The 17,478-nt window shown below is 37.8% G+C and overlaps 1 protein-coding gene across 1 annotated transcript in view; it reads left to right on the top strand.

Annotated features, from left to right (window-relative positions):
• The window catches only part of LOC126744778 (myosin-11), a 133,653-nt gene that overhangs the window by 39,356 nt on the left and 76,819 nt on the right, over positions 1–17,478 (top strand). Inside the window, exons 3-6 of the mRNA XM_050452326.1 lie at positions 12,111–12,349; positions 12,401–12,615; positions 12,697–12,849; positions 12,909–13,197. Coding sequence (XP_050308283.1) covers positions 12,111–12,349; positions 12,401–12,615; positions 12,697–12,849; positions 12,909–13,197 — 896 coding nt within the window. The remainder of the gene's footprint in view (positions 1–12,110; positions 12,350–12,400; positions 12,616–12,696; positions 12,850–12,908; positions 13,198–17,478) is intronic.

Here is a 17,478-nt window from a genome sequence, read left to right as displayed (position 1 = left end):
ATTGGGAATGGGATTTTTCAACATCGACTTCAGAGAGGAATTGGGTCCAGTTTTGATTTCTATGCTCCAGGATAAGGGAAAGGATAGTTTTAGATAGGAGTTTGGCTTCTGTTTTTTTGGATGGGTCTAGGAATTCTCGGTACATTTTCATTAAACGGTTTCTTTTTTTAATGAGGGACTTGATGTTGTGGGGGAGGGCGTGGGGATTTTTTTGTGGGATGGGGATTATTGAGGATGAGCTTTCTAGTGCAGAAAGGATGTTATTTGACAAAGAAAGGATACTTTTGTTTATCTGGGAGGGGCTCAGAGGGTTGTTTATGGGGGGGATTTCTTTAAGAATATTATTAAAACGGGTCCAATTAGTGATTCTTTTTGTGGGGAGAGAAATGGGAATAAGCAGGTTGGAAAGGGTAATAATTATGGGGGAATGATCGGAGGTAGATAGGTCATCACAGTTTTTGATTTGAATATTGTGGGGAAGGTTTTTGGTAATGGCTAGATCAAGGATATCTTGACCGTTATAATGGTCATGGGTGGGTTCTGGAGGTGCATGGATAGTTATAAGATTGGACTGGGAGTATTCGAGGAGGGTTTTACCGGCCTGGTTATTTCTTCTGCAACCCCACGATGTGGATTTTGCATTGAAATCACCGGCCAGTAGGATAGGATTAGAGGGATGATGAAGGAGAGAATCAAGGATTTCTGCGGAGAAAGGTTGTTTGGGTGGTCTATAAACGGAAATGATTTTTAGTGTTTTGTTGGCAAATTTGATTGAAATGGAGGTGTTTTCAATATAGGGGAAGGTATCAGGATTTTGTGCGATTTGGTGAGGAATTTTGGATTTAATTAGGATGGCTGTGCCGCCCCCTTGTCTGTCCGAGGGTCTGTCTGTTCTGTAAATGTTATAGTTAGTTATAGTCCAGTTTGTGTGGGGTCTGAGCATAGTTTCTTGCAGAAGAACTATGTCAATGTCATTTTCTGTCATGAAATCAGCCAACTCAAATCTTTTAGGAAAGACCGAGTTGGCGTTCCATGACAGAATAGACAGTTGGTGGATGTTTGTGTCCGAGTTTTGGTCCTGCATCTTTTGAGTTAGGGAAAGGGTTTAGGTAAAAAGGGTTTTTAGGAGAGGGTTGGCAGAAATTTTATTAATAAGGGTGTTTAGGATTATGTCTATTTTTTGGTTTAGGATTTCAGGATTTTCAGTTAAAGGGATTAATTGCAATAAAGGATTGAGGGTTCTAGGTTGTGTTTGGGGTGCAGTTTTTTGGGTGACTTGGGGATTTTGGATAGAGTTGGGATGAGCTGGAGGGATGGGATTTTGGCGAGAATTTATCGCTTGAGCGTAGGACTGTTTTTGATAATTGATAAAGTTGGGATTTTTGGGACATCGGAAGTACTTGGGTGAGTGCTCTCCACCGCAATTACAACATTTAGGGCGTTCTTGGGATTCTGGGATAGGATTTTCGCATGTGCTGGAGATGTGCTCTCCCCCGCACTTCCTGCATTTTGGCTTTGCAGCACAATTCTGCAGGGAATGCCCCCATTCGAGACATCTCTGGCACTGCGAAATTTGTTTGTTTTTGGAAGTGTCCAACTGTTCAATTTTGACTCTGATACAGTTTATTTCTTGGACTGTATAGATGTGGGATTGGGAGTTTGGGACGAGGAATCTTAGGATGTTGGTGATGATGTTTCTTCTGGGCCCGGCCCTGAGCCATCCCACCTCTTCCGGATCGAACCCTTTTGCCCTCAGGTCTTCCGTGATCTCTTCAAGGGTCATTCTATTGTCCAAACCCTTAGCAACCACAATCAGTTTCCTATCTTCTTCTAGGAAATAAGAGTGATATTCTAGGTTGTGGTCCCTAAGGGTCCTGGTGGTTTTGCGGTGGTCCAGGGAGGTACGAGGGTACAGGGCCAGTCCGAGACGGTGGTTAGTGATCTTATCAAAAGTGATTTTTTCTTGCATTAACCAAGAATGCGTTCGCACCCAGTTGGTGGTGGTGTGTAGGATTACGGGTGGGATTGAACGGGTGTCTGGACGGGTGGGTTTGGAGGGTTGAGGACGAGAAGTAGAGGGGTGGCTTTGTGAGGGGGGTGGATTTAAGGGGAGGGTTTTTGGTGGTTGTTTTAGAGGGGGAAAGTCTGTCTCCATTTGTGTTGGGGGTGGGTTTTGGGGGTGAAAAATAGGGGTGGGATTTTGGGGTGGGTGGTTGACTTCAGTCCCGGGGGGGAAAGAAGTTGAGGGGCCCTCATCCTCAGTCTCCACACCACGCCGGGGGGCAAACCCAGCGGGGGTTGGAGAGGGGGGCAAGGGATCCCTCTGTGCGCTTCCCTCTGCGCTGCGGGTATTTTTAAAATCAAACGTTTTATTATTTACTTTATTTGACAATTGCATGTTTGTGTGAGACTTAAAAAAAACATTAACATAAATAACAGTAAACGAAAAATTAGGTAAGTTATTTACCTTATATTTTTCTCAAATTACCTTATTTTTTCGGAAATACCAAAAAGAGTGAAGATTTCGCATAAAAAAAAACATAAAAATTCCCGTTCCTATACTCTATTTCAGAAGTGTGTAGAGCAATAAAACCTCATTAGGTATGCAAAAGTGGTACCTGGTGATCCACCAATATTTTATGCCACTACCTTAGTTGGGTATTAGTTTCAATGTAAAATTCTTTCTTTTCGTTGATTGCAGGTAGTGCCACCCGGTTTTGGGTCAATTTATGAGTTTTGCCCATTGTTACCCACTGCTATGCAAAAGCGGCAAAGCTCATCAGAATCGGAGTATTGCCGGAGGACTACCCTGAGGCAACTCTAACCTCCGAACAACTCACAGATGTGGAGGAAGCAATCGTATCAGAAATGATCAACAGCACAACAAAGGGCCTGCAGTTCTCAGGTATTCATTTTCGCTCGGGAATGATACTTGTGGACTGCGAGTCGGAGCAGACAGCAGAATGGCTGGCTCAGATGGCACCTAGGTTGAAGGAATGGAAAGGGCCAGCGCTGGTAGCGAAAAGAGGAGAGGACATCCCAAAAGCGCATACCATCAGCCTTTTTCTTCCACGGAGCAAAGGGCAAGACACCACAGCTCTCTTGAAACTCATTGGAGTACAGAATCCAGAGATCTCCACCGAGACCTGGAAAGTAATAAGCGCCAAAGGAAATGGCCACGGTCAAGTGCTTTCTGTTGGAATCGACACCAAATCTGCGGATAGCATCCAGGCAAAGGGATACACTATCCACTACAGGTTTGGGCAAATCCCCGTATCTGGCCTCAGAAAGCAGGAGAAGGCAAAGAACGAAAAGATGGAGCTTGATCCATCCACTTCAGCCTCTACCTCCTCCGAGCCAGTCGCCAATGAGAACACCTCTACGGCGACTGAAACACAAGAGACCGAGGGCATGGACCTCGATCTCAATGTCAACCCGACCACTTCCGCTGAGGAGAATGTCATCAGCAGCGAAGAAGAAGATAGGCTTCTGGGACCTAATGTAGACCATCAGGGGGACGGACCGGATGGCCCTGACAAATCATAAGAGGACTTCACTCTGCCAAACCGGAAGCCTTTAAATTCAGCAAATTAGCACAAATAAACCTGCAACACAAACGAGCATCCTCCGATGTGATTGCACGGATGTTTGTCAAGCAAGATCTGGGACTAGTCTTGATCCAAGAACCCTGGATCAATCGGGGGCAGATCAAGGGTCTGTCAAGCAAAACGTCAAAAGTAATATATGATACCAGGCAGGAATCACCCAGAGCCTGCATTCTTATAAGAAATAACATCAATTACATATGTATTTCAGAACTCATGACACGGGACCTAACACCTATTGTCGTAAATCTCGACATTGGGGACACAAACAGGACCATAGTAATTGCGTCAGCATATTTTGCTGGAGATGGGCCTATGACACCACCAGCAGAAGTGCAAGAGCTGATTCAATACTGTAGCAGATTGCGTCTACCACTCCTCCTAGGCTGCGACGCAAATGCTCACCATATCACATGGGGAAGCACAGATATTAACTTTAGAGGTGAGTGTCTGCTTGAATATCTAACGACAACCGATCTCGAGGTTCTGAATGTGGGAACTACACCAACATTCGTAACTAAATCGAGATCGGAAGTATTAGATATTACTTTAGTCAGCTCCAGTCTCAGAGACCACATCAAGGAATGGAGAGTATCAGCTGAACCATCACTGTCCGACCACAGGATTATCGAATTCAAGCTGGACAGCATTAAATACAATCGACCCGAAAGGAGGGTCCCAGGAAAAACAGACTGGGAATTATACAACACCAATCTGGAAAACAACTTAAATTATCTAAGCTTAAATGGGAAACCGCACCATCTAGACTTAGAGCAGGACTCACAAGCTGTCACACGTGCAATAAATGAGGCGTTCGACTCAAGTTGCCCAGTGACCAGTGAGAGACCCGTTAAAGACGCCCCGTGGTGGAATACACACCTGTCAAAACTAAGGTCAAAAGTGCGTCATCTTTTCAATAGAGCGAAAAGAGACGGTAACTGGCAGGTATATGCCGAAGTGCTTACTCTTTATAACAAAGAGATAAGAAAAACCAAAAGACAGCACTTCAGAACTTTCTGTGCGGAAATCGCTAACACTCCGACTGCGGCTAGACTGCACAAAGCAATGGCTAAGGGAGGCACATACCCAATAATGGCCCTCAAAAAGCCAGATGGCACCTACACGAAGGGAGAAGAGGAGCAAGCCATCCTATTACTTCAAACACACTTTCCAGGGTGCGAACCTATAGAAACGGTCCCAATAAAGTACACCAATCCTAAAAAAGAGGACTGGGAAGTTGCAAGGACCGTCTTTACGACAGAAAGGTTGAAATGGGCAATAAACACCTTTCGACCGTACAAGTCACCGGGAGTGGATGGAATTTTTCCTGCTCTCCTACAAAACGGACAAGAGAAAATCCTTCCTCACCTGAGTAGAATAGCAAGGACGAGCTTAGCGTCGGGATACATTCCCAGTAGCTGGCGAAGGGCAAAAGTCACCTTCATACCGAAAATAGGAAAAAAAGATGGGACTGACCCCAAATCTTTCAGACCTATCAGCCTTACGTCTTTCATTCTGAAAACAATAGAAAAAATTGTAGACAACCATATCAGGAATGACATTCTGGAGAGAGCACCTCTACATCAGTGTCAACATGCTTATAGAGCGGGCAGATCCACAGAAACCGCACTATATCAACTGACACAAATCATCCAGAAAAGCCTGAATGAGAAAGAAACAGCCATCTGCGCCTTTCTAGATATATCTGGGGCATTTGATAACACGTCACATGTAGCGGTAAAAAATGCCCTGGAAAAAAGAAATTTGAACAAAACCATAATCCGATGGATTTGTCAAATGCTTGCCACGCGTACGGCTGAGACTACTGTGGGCGAACAGACCACAGGCATCAAAACTACTCGTGGCACGCCTCAAGGAGGGGTAACTTCACCCTTACTATGGAGTCTAGTAGTCGATGAACTACTTGAGATATTGACAAATCTCGGTTTCACCTGCATAGGATATGCTGATGATATCGTTATTATAGTCAAAGGCAGGTATAAGGGCACTTTATACGACCTCATACAAAGAAGCCTAAGCATCACGGAAGAATGGTGCACATCAGTGGGGCTGAGCATAAATTCAGCGAAAACTACTATCGTACCATTCACTCGTAAAAGGAAAATGCAACCCACCAGGGACATCCACCTGGGCGGACAAGTTGTACATACATCGGATGAAGTAAAATATCTAGGAGTGATACTGGATAGTAAGCTTAGTTGGAACAAGCATCTAGAATTCACAGTAAACAAGGCCACTAAAGCCATTATGATCTGTAGGAACCTAGCGGGTAAAAACTGGGGATGCTCCCCAAAAATACTGCGATGGATGTACACCATGATGGTTAAACCCATAATCACATATGGGGCAGTGGTGTGGCATGACACTACAAAGTTAAGTACAGTAAGGCGTAAACTTGACAAGGTTCAAAGACTTGCATGCGTATGCATTACAGGAGCTATGAAAACATGCCCCACAGCAGCACTGGAGGTCATAGTTGACCTGGCACCTCTTCACCTGGCAGTAGAGGGAGCTGCTAAAAGGGCCATGTTCAGATTAGCAAGGGATAGAACGAACAGTAGGGACATTGATCAGAGAGCCTGGGTATCTCAAACAAGATCCATTCCCCTGTTCGATCTTCCCAAGGACGATATAACTCGGGAATATCACTTTGTTAGGAATTTCAGTACAAAAATTGACAGCAAAAGTGACTGGGAAAATGGATCTGTCGCCCGCTCACTTAAGCAGAATACTATCAAATGGTACACAGATGGTTCTAAAACCGAAAAAGGAACAGGAGCTGGAGTATTTGGGCCTGGCACCAAATACTCAGAGCCACTGGGAAAATACACCAGTGTCTTTCAAGCGGAAATACACGCTATAGAAAGATGCGCTCAATTAATCCTGAACAAAGACTACCTCAAGCAGGACATCGCAATCTTCACCGACAGTCAAGCAGCCATAGCAGCACTGAGTTCACATGTCATCAGTTCTAAAATGGTAAGAGACTGTTTGGGCAAACTTAATGAGGTAGGAAAGAGAAACAAAGTCACAATATTGTGGGTACCTGGACATACAGGCGTGCAAGGTAACGAAGAAGCCAATATTCTGGCAAAAAAGGGATCTGGTTCTCAATTTGTAGGACCGGAACCTTTCTGCGGCATAGGAAAGAATACTTACCTATATGAGCTTACAAAAATGGAGGATCAACTCAGAGAAAGCCTCTGGGATGATCATCCAGGGTTGAGACACTCCAAGATGTTCCTTGGAACCCTCGACCCAAAAAAATCTAAAGCTCTAGTAAGTTTAACTAAAACTAAACTACGGATTGTAACAGGATTCCTAACAGGGCACTGTCACCTTCGAGAACACCGCAGGAAACTAAAACTAGAACAGACAGGTGAATGCAGATTCTGTGGGGAAGAGGAAGAGACCCCAGAACACCTAGTAACTGCATGCGAAACAGTTGCCGAAAGTCGTGCCATGCACCTCGGTAATTATGAAATTCCAGAAGGAAATATCTCATTACTGGAACCGTCACAACTATTAGCCTTTATTAAAGCCATAGGATTGTACGAAGTAATTTGACTTGAGAATAACATCAAGCAGTAATTAGAAAGGGGCACACAATAGATCTTTTAGGTCGCAGTGAAACTTCACCCTTATTTTAATCTAATCTAATCTACCCACTGATAAACATTGAAAACGGTTCGCCAAAGGCGTGCAACTGGGACTTGTTTTTTACCTTATAATTAATGTACTTAAATGCTATTTTATTTTAGAAAGTTACTTTTGTTTAAATGGAATAATATACTTTTTTCACAAATTTATTGAACATAATATGTAGAGTAAAACAGTTGAAAATGTCACTTTTGGATCTGGCACTTTTTGAACAGTGTATAACAATTTTAAATTATAATAGATTGTAGTCTTCTTCGTCATCTGACGAACTGTCATCACCTCTTGACATTATAATTAAAGGATCGACTGTCTGATCGATGAGGTTGTCAAGATCCCACATTTTGTCCTCTTGCTTAATTACATGCTGGACTGCTTTTCGCCAATTCTCTGGTGTCGCTTCCGTAATGGCTTGATCAAACAGTAGCTTAACATCTTTCATTTTAAAAGTCGTGTTTTGTCTTGCTACAAATCCTTTTACCTGCGCCCATATCAGTTCTATAGGATTTAGTTCGCAATGATATGGCGGTAAGCGCAGTACAGTTATATTATATTTTTCGGCTATATCTTCCACGGCGTATTTCATGAAACGAGTTTTGTGTAAGTTTGCTATTGCCAGCAGTTCTTTTTTTATCAAATTTGCTTCAAACGCAATACCTTTTGCAGTCAGCCAATCGATAATTTCTTGCTTTCTCCAACTTGAAGATAGCGTCTTCTCTATTCGCCGTGAATGATAGCTTGCGTTATCCATAACCACCACCGAATTAGCCGGAAGAAATTTTATCATTTCACCAAAATAGTCCTCGAAAACGTCTGAGTTCATGTCTTCATGGTAATCTCCTGTGCGAGTCGACTCAAAGGTTAGCAGACCTTCTTTTAAAAATCCCTCTTCGCTTCCAATATGTGTGATAAGTCTTTTTCCTTTTCCCGAAGGTACTTTAATACCCGTAGACAGGCCTTCTATGAAAGCTTGGCGAGCACTGGTTATATTTTTGTCTTGCCACATTTTTTGGACTATATAACCTTCGTTAATCCACGTCTCATCAAGATAAAAAACTTTTTTTTGCTCCCTGCGGTACTGCTTGATACTTCTCAAGTATTGTCGTCTCCAACAAACAAGTTTGTCGCTCTCTAGTAAAAGTGCTTTGCGGTTATGCTTTTCCCAGGCAAAATCCATATTTTTTAAAGTTTTCCATAAAAGTTTTCTACTTATCAACGGAATACTGTCATCTCGGCCAAGCTCCATTAAAATTTTGTCTAGGGTGGGTATTTCCTTTTTAAAATAAAAAGAGTGAACTTTTCTTCGAATTATACATTTAGCATTTTCATCAAGGACTTTTGTAGGTCGTCCTGGCTTTTGCTTGGGAGATTCCACTTGACCTGCTACTTTTCTTTCCCGCAACAATTTGAAAATGGTGGACTTTCCAATTCCACTCATTCGAGAATATTTTTCAACAATTTCTTGCACAGTAAAACTAGGGTAATCGTGTTTTATGCAATCATGTACATTTAAAATAATAACTTTTTCACTCAGCGATAGTGGAGAATTTTTAGTACATCTTTTTGTTGGACTGAATACCTCCAGTTTTTAAATATTGGGATAATAATATTGTGATTACACTACAGCGTAGCAGTGACTACTAACGTTTAAAATATGATTTAAAAGTATTTATAGTCTGTATATATTACCTGATCCCATTTTTGCATGTTACAAAGCGTTAAAAAATAGGTACCTATACAAAAGGATTAAAAGTATTTATTTAGTATTTAATCTCTTTCAAAATAAAGGCATTTAATCCGTGAAAATTAAATTCATAAATATTATAAGTACCTGCGCCTATGAACTACCACGAAATGTAGCCAAACAGAACGGAATTCCCCAGTTTATTGCTCTATACACTTCTGAAATAGAGTATAACTAGAAACGACATAAGGAATATGGCATATCAGCTTGCTGTTAAAAATAATCTGCCAAATCCCTTTGGGAAAAGAAACAACTGGAAAAGGCTGGCTTAGGCTGTTTATGAGACGGCACTCAGATACTTTGTCATTTAGAAGACCTACAGGCACATCTTTTGCTAGAGCCAAGGGCTTTTCCAAAGAAAACGTTCAGTTATTTTTTACTATCTTAACGAATGAATATGAAAAACATAACTATTCAGCAGACCGCGTTTTCAACGTTGACGAGAGCGGTCTCTCTATAGTGCCTTTAAAGATACCAGAAGTAATTGCGCATAAAGGTAAACGACAAATTGGTAGCATGACTTCCGCAGAACGAGGCTCACTAATTACAGTAGTATTTTGTATGAGTGCAGGGGGCAATTTTGTTCCACCCTTAGTTATATTCCTCAGAAAAAAATTAAGCCCGCAGCTTACAAAGAGGGCTCCACCTGGAACAAAGTTCGAATGTCATCCATCAGGGTGGATACAAAATAACATTTTTACAAAATGGCTTGAACACTTTGTAGCGACAGTAAGGCCTACACCTAAATCTCCAGTTATGCTCGTATTAGAAGGTCATAACTCGCATACTCGCAATATTGATGTCATTAATATAGCCAGAGAAAATAATGTTACGATTCTGTGCTTACCGCTACATTCAACACATAAATTTCAGCCCCTTGACAAATCTTTTATGAGACCATTCAAAGCTCACTACAGTGAGGAGATAAGAACGTGGGTACGATAAAATGCCAGACCAGTAACTGCATTTGATGTGATGGAAATTTTCGGCAAGGCTTATTTAAGAGTTCAGCGTGGTGAGATTGCTGTTACTGGTTTTAAAGCCACAGGAATTTTTCCCCTTAATCCAAATGTCTTTCGTGAATCTGACTTTCTTGCCTCCGAAACTATCGAAAAAGATGAAGTTGATGCTGTTGTCCCTCTTCCAGTACCTCAAGATAGTGAAAATTCGACGCCACCAACAAATATTGTAACTCCTGAGATGGTCTGAATTGGCATCATCCGCAAAAGCATCTCTTTCAACTACATCAAAACTTCAAGTTAAAAAACAAATTGGGCAGAGTAAAACAAGCTTGACTGATTCCGATACTCCCAGCACGTCAACAGCCATCTCATCAAGAAGTCAAGCTAAGCGTAAGACAAAAAATTTGGGATACAGTTCAGAAAAATCAAGTAGCTCTTTTGAAGACTTTGTGGCAGATGATGACTCAGATGATTCATTATGCACTGGCGAAAATGGTGAAAAAGTTCAGGATGTTTCTGATAATCCAGAGTGCTTGTTTTGTGGTGGAAAGTTTTTGGAAGGCAAAAAATCCGAGAAACAGTGGATGTAGTGCAAATCCTGCAACTCATGGTGTCATTTGCAATGTACCTCATATGTATCTGGCATTTATATTTGCGATTTCTGCCAATAGATTTAGTTTTAAGTTTAGTTTTCTAAGTATTCCATATTTGTGACCCTATTTTTAAAAAAGGGAAATATTAATATTTTAGTTTTTTTATTACGATTTTTGAAACGTTTTTATTTTTTACAAATACAAGTTATTATAGCTTAATATAACATGTTTATTAATTACTTTTAATATTTTTGTGTTAAAAAAATAAAAAAAGTTCTTATAATTTTGCAGTTTTAAAAAATATTCCATATTTGTCGCCCTTACTCTATTATTCGTAAAAAATCTATATTACTTCCTTTATCATCCAGGCAAGAAATTAACTTTATTTTTAAATAAAACATTTAATATTTATTGATTAGATTTTCAATAAAGTTAGTTAGTGAAACACCATGTAACAAATTTAAAAACAATAAAATGCTTAGAAAACCTTTTCTATTTTTTTAGTAACAATTCTCAAGAATGTGACGCGTCAAAAAATAAGCGCCTTTTTTAATTATCATCATTTTTGCAATACATTTAATTAGTATAGTGGTTTTGACCAGTTCATAGTTTCACCAAAGGTCACATATTTAAAAATGGGGGCAATCGGAAAAAATTGTATTAGAGTATTAATTAATGAAAAATAAAATGTAATAAAATTAACTGGATGTTCTAAAAATATTATAGAGTAATTGCAAATTTTTGACATGCAGCTTTAAAATAATATTTCATTCTTGAATAATTGCTTAATATGTTCCAAAATAATAGAAATATTAATACTTACTTACGCGTTAAAACAGCAAAGTCACTTCATTAAATATAAACAACTGATATCACACAATCTATTATAAGAAGTTGAAAAATAAAGCAACATAACTCGAATAAATTAAGAATTATACTGACACGCGCAAAAAGAAACTCTGTTACCAAGAAACGATTGGCGATTCAGCGTCTACTTATCGGATTTTTATTTAGCCGTATTTGTCCAACAAACTGGCACTAGTCTTTGCAGAATTAGGTTAAAATATTTTTTATTTTAACTTCTTGTATGAAAATTGATGATTCTGCCCCAATGTGCGTCGGGTCCAATGTCTAGTTACACCTATGTGGTGCAAATCGTGAAAAGAATATAAAGGACAATGTAATCTCAAAGAGTACTTGTACAAAACTAAAGGATATGTAGACGAAATAAGAAAAATAATAGTTGTTCTGTATTCCTTCTCTATTTTTTAGTGAAGATAAATCCGTAGGGTTTGCTTAATAAAAATTTTGTGCTGTTGTGCAGACCTTTCATATTTCTAACTCACGAGCTGCGTCACGGCATCTTGTGTAAATAGTTTTTTATATTTGTATATATATTAATATTAATCTCTACTATTGACTGATTAAACTACTCTTAAATTGATGATATAAACAAATTTTGTTATTTAATAAATAGTAAATACTCGTATATTTTATTGAAAATAAAAATTTATACTTGTATTTTTAGCTATGACGATAAAACGAAATCATACTATTACTACAATCAAGTAATCAAAAAGACGCAATGGGAACATCCCTTAGATGATGTGTACCGAGGTATAGTTAAAAAAGTTAGAGCAGAAAGTCAGTCTTTATCGCTAAATGACCAGGCAGAAGACGCAACATATGCCAAAGAAGATGAGTTGAAAAGTTATGAAGAGAGTATACACGTGACTATTCCTCAAAAATTGCAGCCATTATCTTTAGGTATATTATGATAAGCGAGTACTTATAAGTTGTATAATTTTATTCCTCTAGGTACAAAGAAAAAAGATGTTAGACTTTCTCCTTTAAAACTAAGTCCCGCCCATAGTCCAAAACATGAATCTAAATTACTCAAACAGCGCTCTGAGGATATCCTTATTGGAAGTAACAAATTTCTTCACAAGTTTAGCAGTTTTGATGAAGACAATAGTAAAGATATTGGCATGTTCGATAAACACCCAAGGGCATTGGAAAAAATGGAACTTAAGGTAAGAAAGTCCTTTGCGAATTGATACACAATTAAAAAATATGGTTTATGTAATATTTTATTTTACCTCATAATATTTTAGGTCACAGGTGGTGGTGCAATGTTTCTTAAATCAAACACTAGAAAAGTCGAACCTATTTCTAGTCCGGGCCAAAGAAGCGAAGGGCTAGATTTGCCTAAAAGTATTTTACGAGACCGTAGCATTGAGCATTCAAAAAGTATGGACTTTGATAAGGTACTATTATATTACACGAGTATTATTACTTCAGCTACTTTTTTATATTCGCTGTTTAGGTTTCTCTGAATGATAAATCTGACAAAGATGACGAAGACAAAAAAAGTGTTCGTTTTAATCTGGATAATAACACTACCGACGTAGGAATCACCTTTTCTGACAAAAGCTCTAGTGATGAAGATCTAAATATTAGTGATAAACAGCCAAAAGATGAAATGACATTTGCAAAGAGCACACCCACCAAGAATAGATTTTCTGTGACAGCAGTAATAGAAAAACCTACGCCAACCTTGAAGCTAATTAAGTTACCGCCTGAATTTGTTAAGCCTAAGCTGACCATTAATACAGGTAAAACACTTATGTATTTTTATTCCGTTTATAGAAGTGGTAACAATATAAAATATCATTTAAGGCAACAATAATTCTTTTTTTCTTATTTAATCAGTATATATTTTTTATTACTGAATTCCCATCAAAATTTTTGTCTGAATCCGGCCCTGATTTATTGAGATTTTTCTTATAAATTAGTAAAAAAGCAACAACCTATTTCCTTAGAAAACTGTAATAAATGGTCTTGGATACAGCATTTAAGTTGAAGTCTGATTTGATTTATCTAATTTTCAAGTTGATTTCATTTTTTTTCGCTTCTCTCATCATCAACAAATCATCAACAAATTAATAGATGAAGACCATTGATTTTTTGTTCTTGTCCTAATAATACATATAATAACATGTAAGAATACGAACACAAGTTAAAGTTAGAATCGGCTATTTAAATAATCTTTCATAATAATAGGACTAGGTATCTAGCAATAATCATGTACACTAGTTTTGACTAACTAGTGTACATGATATACGAAAACGAAAATAAATTACGCATTCTTAGGTTGATAATCTAAAAGTTCTATTAAAAAATTCTAAAAAAGGATTGATTTGAATCTAGTGCGATCAACCCATAACATATTTGACTGTCGTCCACAACTGTGATATTATGGTTCTTTTCATTAACGGAAATCAAGTAATGTAATGTATGAACTTGTCAAAAAATATAAATAAGGATTATTGTGTAGTTTACATTAAAAATACACTTTAAGTATATGTATTGTATTATTTTTCTTTACTTAGTCGCTTACCTGACAGGTATCGTGAAATCATGAATTCATTTTGCCCGATGCTTCTCTATTTTCTTTGGTCTTGCGTCAATCTTGCACACTCTGATAGTGGAATGCCAATTGTTGCAACAATGTGATCGGTGTATCTTGTGGGAGACTTCTTTCACGCCTCCTGTATCGTAAGCTTCTCAAGACCGTTTCTTCGAAAGACATGTCCAAAATAGCCTATTATTTGGTCTGCTGCCTGTTGTCTCAGTCTTTTCTTAATATTCAATTGTTCGTATATTAACACATTTGTTCTGCGAGCTCTCGAAGGAATTCTGAGCATACGTCTCCAGCAAAACGTCTCGGATGCATGGAATCTGACCGGTGTTAATTTGCTGCATTCTTTCTTTTAGTGTGAAGTTCATACTCTTCTTTTGTGTTTCCTGTATCATTACTTTCGTCCGTGTCGCCTATCTTAAAATTATAGCACCAGCACTGGGCCTTTTTTGGATCATAGAAATCAATATTTTTCTTTATGCTGTTTTCCTTGTATGTTGTTTTTAGAACGGATTTATTCTGCCTTTCTTGACAATGTTCTAGGTATAATTTATACATTATCTCTTTATTTAATTCCTAGTATTCTTTATTAATATCTCGTCCACACCAGAGAGAAGGTACCCTGGGAAACGAGTCAATGTGATTATTCATAGCCACAATGTCATCATTTGGAAGCTTATTGGAAGGAACATGTCGACCTCGTTCATCTGGACCTCTTTCAACCGGACTGTACTCTAATAATTGAGCTACTGCTTTTCATCAGAGCAACTTTTTTTCCTGAAATATTTAATTTATTCAAACTCATTATTTTGCAAAGATGCTTCGAATGGAAGTGTGTATTTTAAAGTAAATTTTCGTCTAGAACATTCTGTTCTTGAGCATGCAGCGGCTATTTTTTATTACTGATCTGATGAAAATCGTATTGCCTCTCTAGATTTCCTAAACTCCAGAAATTTGAACAAATAGTATTTCTAACTAAGTCATTAAGTCTCTCATGAATTTTAAAATACAGCTGCAACTTTCCTAACTTGAAGAATTTTTTTAACCTGAAGTTGACCTGGAGTATCCCTATACTCTTCAGAAAGTGGTCGATTGGTTTCTCGAACCGTCTTTTTTATAAGTATCGGGATTTTTTTTTTTTTCTTTTTTTGCGCCTTTCATTTGGTTCATCATTGTTGTTCCCTTCTTCATTTTCTGCATATTCATTTTCTTCAGTGGACACACCACCTCTGTGCATTATCAAATTCAACGTTGAGATCTTTAAAAGGATTATCTGAACCCTCTAAAGATTCTAATATAAGAATATTTGCTCCATGATCTAAGAAATAATAAGGATGAAATTTTTCTGACGTATTTGGACAAATCTAGTCAAATTCAGTTATGATAATATCAAAGTTTGTACTGAGATTTATTTTTTCTAAAATTGACGCTGCTTCGCAAATCCAGTTACCCATTTCTTGCAACGTAAAATGATTTTTGCAAAATAAAAGTAATTTTTCTAAAATATCTAGAAATCAGTGCTTTTTTAATGCCACATGAGAGTACAGTATGCCACATTTAAGATCAATATTTTGAAATATCAATCTAACTCTGAAGTTTTGTAAACATTTTTACACAATTTCTTGCATAAACTGACTAAAGAAAGGCACACTGTAAATAAAAGCACAAATACTTATGCTATTCCCTGTGACGAGCTTTTAAAAGGTAAATTATTGGCTGCTTAAAATAATTAATTATTATGTATAAAAATTATTTCCTGATCTAAAAATTGTTTTTTGTTTCAACATTTTCTACCTACCTCATGATTATCTATAACAATAAAATAATTTACATAATTATTTGTCTTTTATGTAACCTGTGAAATTTGTAAATGAAATTTAAGTTAAAAATTAAATTTTCATATTTCAAATTAGCGACCTATATTTTTTACTATTTAGTCGAAATAGTTAGTGGCACTTCAACATTTAACATTTTAAATATTGAATTGGATCTTGTGGACATGTTTTAATAACTTTCATAACACTAACACAACTATTGTAATAAAACCTTTTCAATAATTTTAGCATGTCTGTATTCAAAGAACACTAAATAAACAACAGAAAAGTTTCACTTGGATAAACGTTGAAACTTTTTGGATTCTTGAGTAACAAATGTACCAACAATGCTGTGTTCCTCTTTTAGAGTGTACTACTCTCTAAACAAGGATCACTGGACATTAACAATTTTCTGGAGTGCTTTAAAGCTTTTGACTGTGTAAGTCATAATATCTTAATTAATAAGTTGCAGTACTACGGGTTCAGAGGACCGCCTTTCGAATGGTTTAAGTCATATATTAATAACAGAAGTCACTTTGTAAGGGTTAATGATGACATCTTCTTTTAGGCCGATAGAATGTGGGATACCTCAATGTTTAGTTCTCTAGTCTATTTTGTTTCTTTTTTTTAATAAATAACATCGCTAATCTAGACCCTGTCTCTTTGCAGACTATCAAAGTCTTACTTGGAGCAACCTGGATATTAAGCAACTACAGAGAACCGTATGAAATGACCTAGTCACCATTAAATCTTGGTGCGATTTAAATCCTCTGTGCGTTAACGTTTCTAAAACGAATGTCTTGTCACACAAAAATACGTTATAACCTTTTGTACTTCATAACACCAGTTTAGCCGTCGTTGAATCTGTAAATTTTTTGGGACTTATTGTAGACAAGTTTTCAAAATGGGCACATCGATGTCTTATCGGAGTTAAAATAGGTAACGTAGTTCAGTCTATTACGCCCTTTTTGAGTCTCATCTCCGATACGCCCTGCCATTCAGGGATGCATAAGACTCAATTTGATTATACTTTTAAACTACAACATAAGAGAACTGTTCGTTATTCGATGAAAATAAGTAGTAGGACTTCCTGTCAAAAATTCTATATAAAATATTAACTCTTTCTTCCGTATTCATATTTGATCCGTTTGTTAATTTGCAAGCATAACATTTTGAATATTTTATTGGATCTTGTGGACATATTTTAATAACACTAACATAACTTTTGTAATAGTAGTAGTAGTAAGGATGGGAAAGCTAGAGCTCGGCAAGTAGGCCTAAAGAGTCCCTTTTCGCCAACCCCAGTCCAGATCTTTAAGATCTTTCTGTTGGAGTGTCGTTGCTCCAAAAGTTTTACTTCTCAGGCGACTTCACCTATCATAGACACCTAGATGTGGTATGGAGTTTCCTCCCCCATACTGCGATTCGGACAGAGCGGGCTTTCTCTTATACCAAAAAGGTGTAGATGCCTGTTTAGACAGTTATGCCCAGTCAGGATTTCCACCAAGTCTTTGCGACCCTATCGGGTCTTTACTAGCAGTCACCTTGCTTTAGAGCGGTCATGATCTGGCATCATCTCCTTGGCCTGTCTACATCCTTCTGTCCTTCTCCAATTGATCCTCGTTTTTTTCCCAGGCTCAATTATTAATTGCCTGGGATAT

The sequence above is a fragment of the Anthonomus grandis genome, chromosome 14, assembly GCF_022605725.1.
Source record: "Anthonomus grandis grandis chromosome 14, icAntGran1.3, whole genome shotgun sequence".
NCBI classification, from domain to species: Eukaryota; Metazoa; Arthropoda; class Insecta; order Coleoptera; family Curculionidae; genus Anthonomus; species Anthonomus grandis.
Note: the sequence above shows the minus strand (reverse complement) of the source record. Positions and strands in the feature narration are given on the sequence as shown.